A 1,620-nucleotide genomic window follows, 5' to 3' on the forward strand; every position below is an offset into this window, starting at 1 on the left:
ACCAGCAGGGCAGGGACCCCACGGAGCAGAGGGTGGCACAGCCCTGGCAGCCCATAGCCCGCCGGCCACTACCAGACCGGCCCTGGCCACTGCTGCCAGCCTGCCCACCCGCTGCCTCGGGGTGCTGCCCCGTCTACCCGTGGAGCACCGTTCCGACTCCCCCCATGCGACCAGTGTGAGAACCACAAACCAGACACAGACTGAGGCCTTTTGAAACAGGCTCGTGTTTCCTACAAGCTCCAGGCGAGCTCAGTCTCCAGTCCACAGCACCTCCCCGGCCAGCTGCCCCAACCCCACCAGGCTCCTGGCAGGCCCCTGCCCCCAAAACACCAGGGTGGGCACCCTCCTGGGGCAACCGAGCGAATGCAGTAGGGTAGCTGTGCCCATCCTGCCGGCAGTGGCCCCCGCCAGCCATGCTCTGCTTGGAGCAGTGCCCGGCCCGTGCTCTCGACAGCCAGGCAGTGTCCGGCAGCCTCTGAAATCTATCTGAGAACACAGGACTAATAAATTAGAAGGCAGCAGCCTTTTCAAGTCCGGCACCTCCTGCCCAGCACCCGCCTGCCTGCCACGGGCCCCTGGCCCAGCCTCTCCTGGGCTGTGCTGGTGCTGCTGGGCTCAGCGACTGCTCCCACGCTGCCCAGCCAGTCTGCTCCTCTCCCGCTCCAGGAGACGCTACCCCAGGCGGATGCGGAAAGTGGCGATTTCCATGGGATCCAGGTGGATGTTGGTGCTGTTGGAGGCTGTGCCCAGCGGGTACATCAAGGTCAGCGAGGTGGGCTGCAGGGAGCCCAGCTCCAGCCCCTGGAACAGGCTGCCCAGGGCCAGCTAGGGAGAGAGGAAGGAGAAGGGCGAGTGGCCCGGATGAGCGGGACATGGTGCATGGCAGTGCAGCACCGTGCACGGGGCAGCCCCACATGTGCCAACAATCGGTTCCCAGGTTCTCCGCAGACCCAGGGCACCACGCTGACCCAACCCCTCCTCGCTGGGGAATGCGGGGCTCATGCAAGGCTCCAGACCCCGTTCCTCATGAACCACCATCCTCCAGCTTTGCCTGGGCAAGGGGCAGAGCGGGGCTGCGTGCTGCACTGTGGGACTCATGACCAGCCACAAGTTCTGGGACACTGGTGCTGGGGGACCTGCTGGGGACCCTCCAGTCTCCATCCCGGCTTGGCATGAGCACAGGAGGCAGGCCTGGTGCCAGACGTGCCAGGGGCCACAGCCTGGCTTTGACCCAGCGGTGGGTGGAGGTGACAGCGCGGTCGGTCTTACCTTGCCCTGGCTGGTGGTGCAGTTAAAGCCCAGGTTCTTGGCCTCCAGGCTGCAGTCAAAGCCTTTGCGGTGCAGGATCAGGGCCGCCTCAGCAGAGGGAAGGGAGTCATCCTGCCGGGGAGCCGGGGTGTGAGGTGCAACGCTAGGGACAGCGGGTGCCAGACCCCCCATGACAGTCCTGCTGTCCCAGGCCGTGCCCGCCCCACTCACGGCGTGCAGCTCACCTCTGCCTGCAGCATCCGCAGGTTAAGGATGTGAAAGTCGCAGGGGAGGGTGGTGGAAAGGGGCACGAAGGAGCGCAGGGCTGGCGGGGCCGGCTTCTCCTGGGCCACGGGCATGACCAGGGCCTCG

The 1,620-nt window shown here is 66.2% G+C and overlaps 1 protein-coding gene across 1 annotated transcript in view; it reads right to left on the reverse strand.

The window, feature by feature from the left end:
- Positions 1–672: 672 nt before the first annotated feature.
- Positions 673–1,620, reverse strand: part of MAN2A2 (mannosidase, alpha, class 2A, member 2) — an 8,848-nt gene continuing 7,900 nt past the window's right edge. Inside the window, exons 18-20 of the mRNA XM_009883047.1 lie at positions 1,494–1,616; positions 1,270–1,380; positions 673–825 (exon numbers count right to left, since the gene is read on the reverse strand). Coding sequence (XP_009881349.1) covers positions 673–825; positions 1,270–1,380; positions 1,494–1,616 — 387 coding nt within the window. The remainder of the gene's footprint in view (positions 826–1,269; positions 1,381–1,493; positions 1,617–1,620) is intronic.

The sequence above is a fragment of the Charadrius vociferus genome, unplaced genomic scaffold (assembly GCF_000708025.1).
Source record: "Charadrius vociferus isolate BGI_N301 unplaced genomic scaffold, ASM70802v2 scaffold1324, whole genome shotgun sequence".
NCBI lineage: Eukaryota > Metazoa > Chordata > Aves > Charadriiformes > Charadriidae > Charadrius > Charadrius vociferus.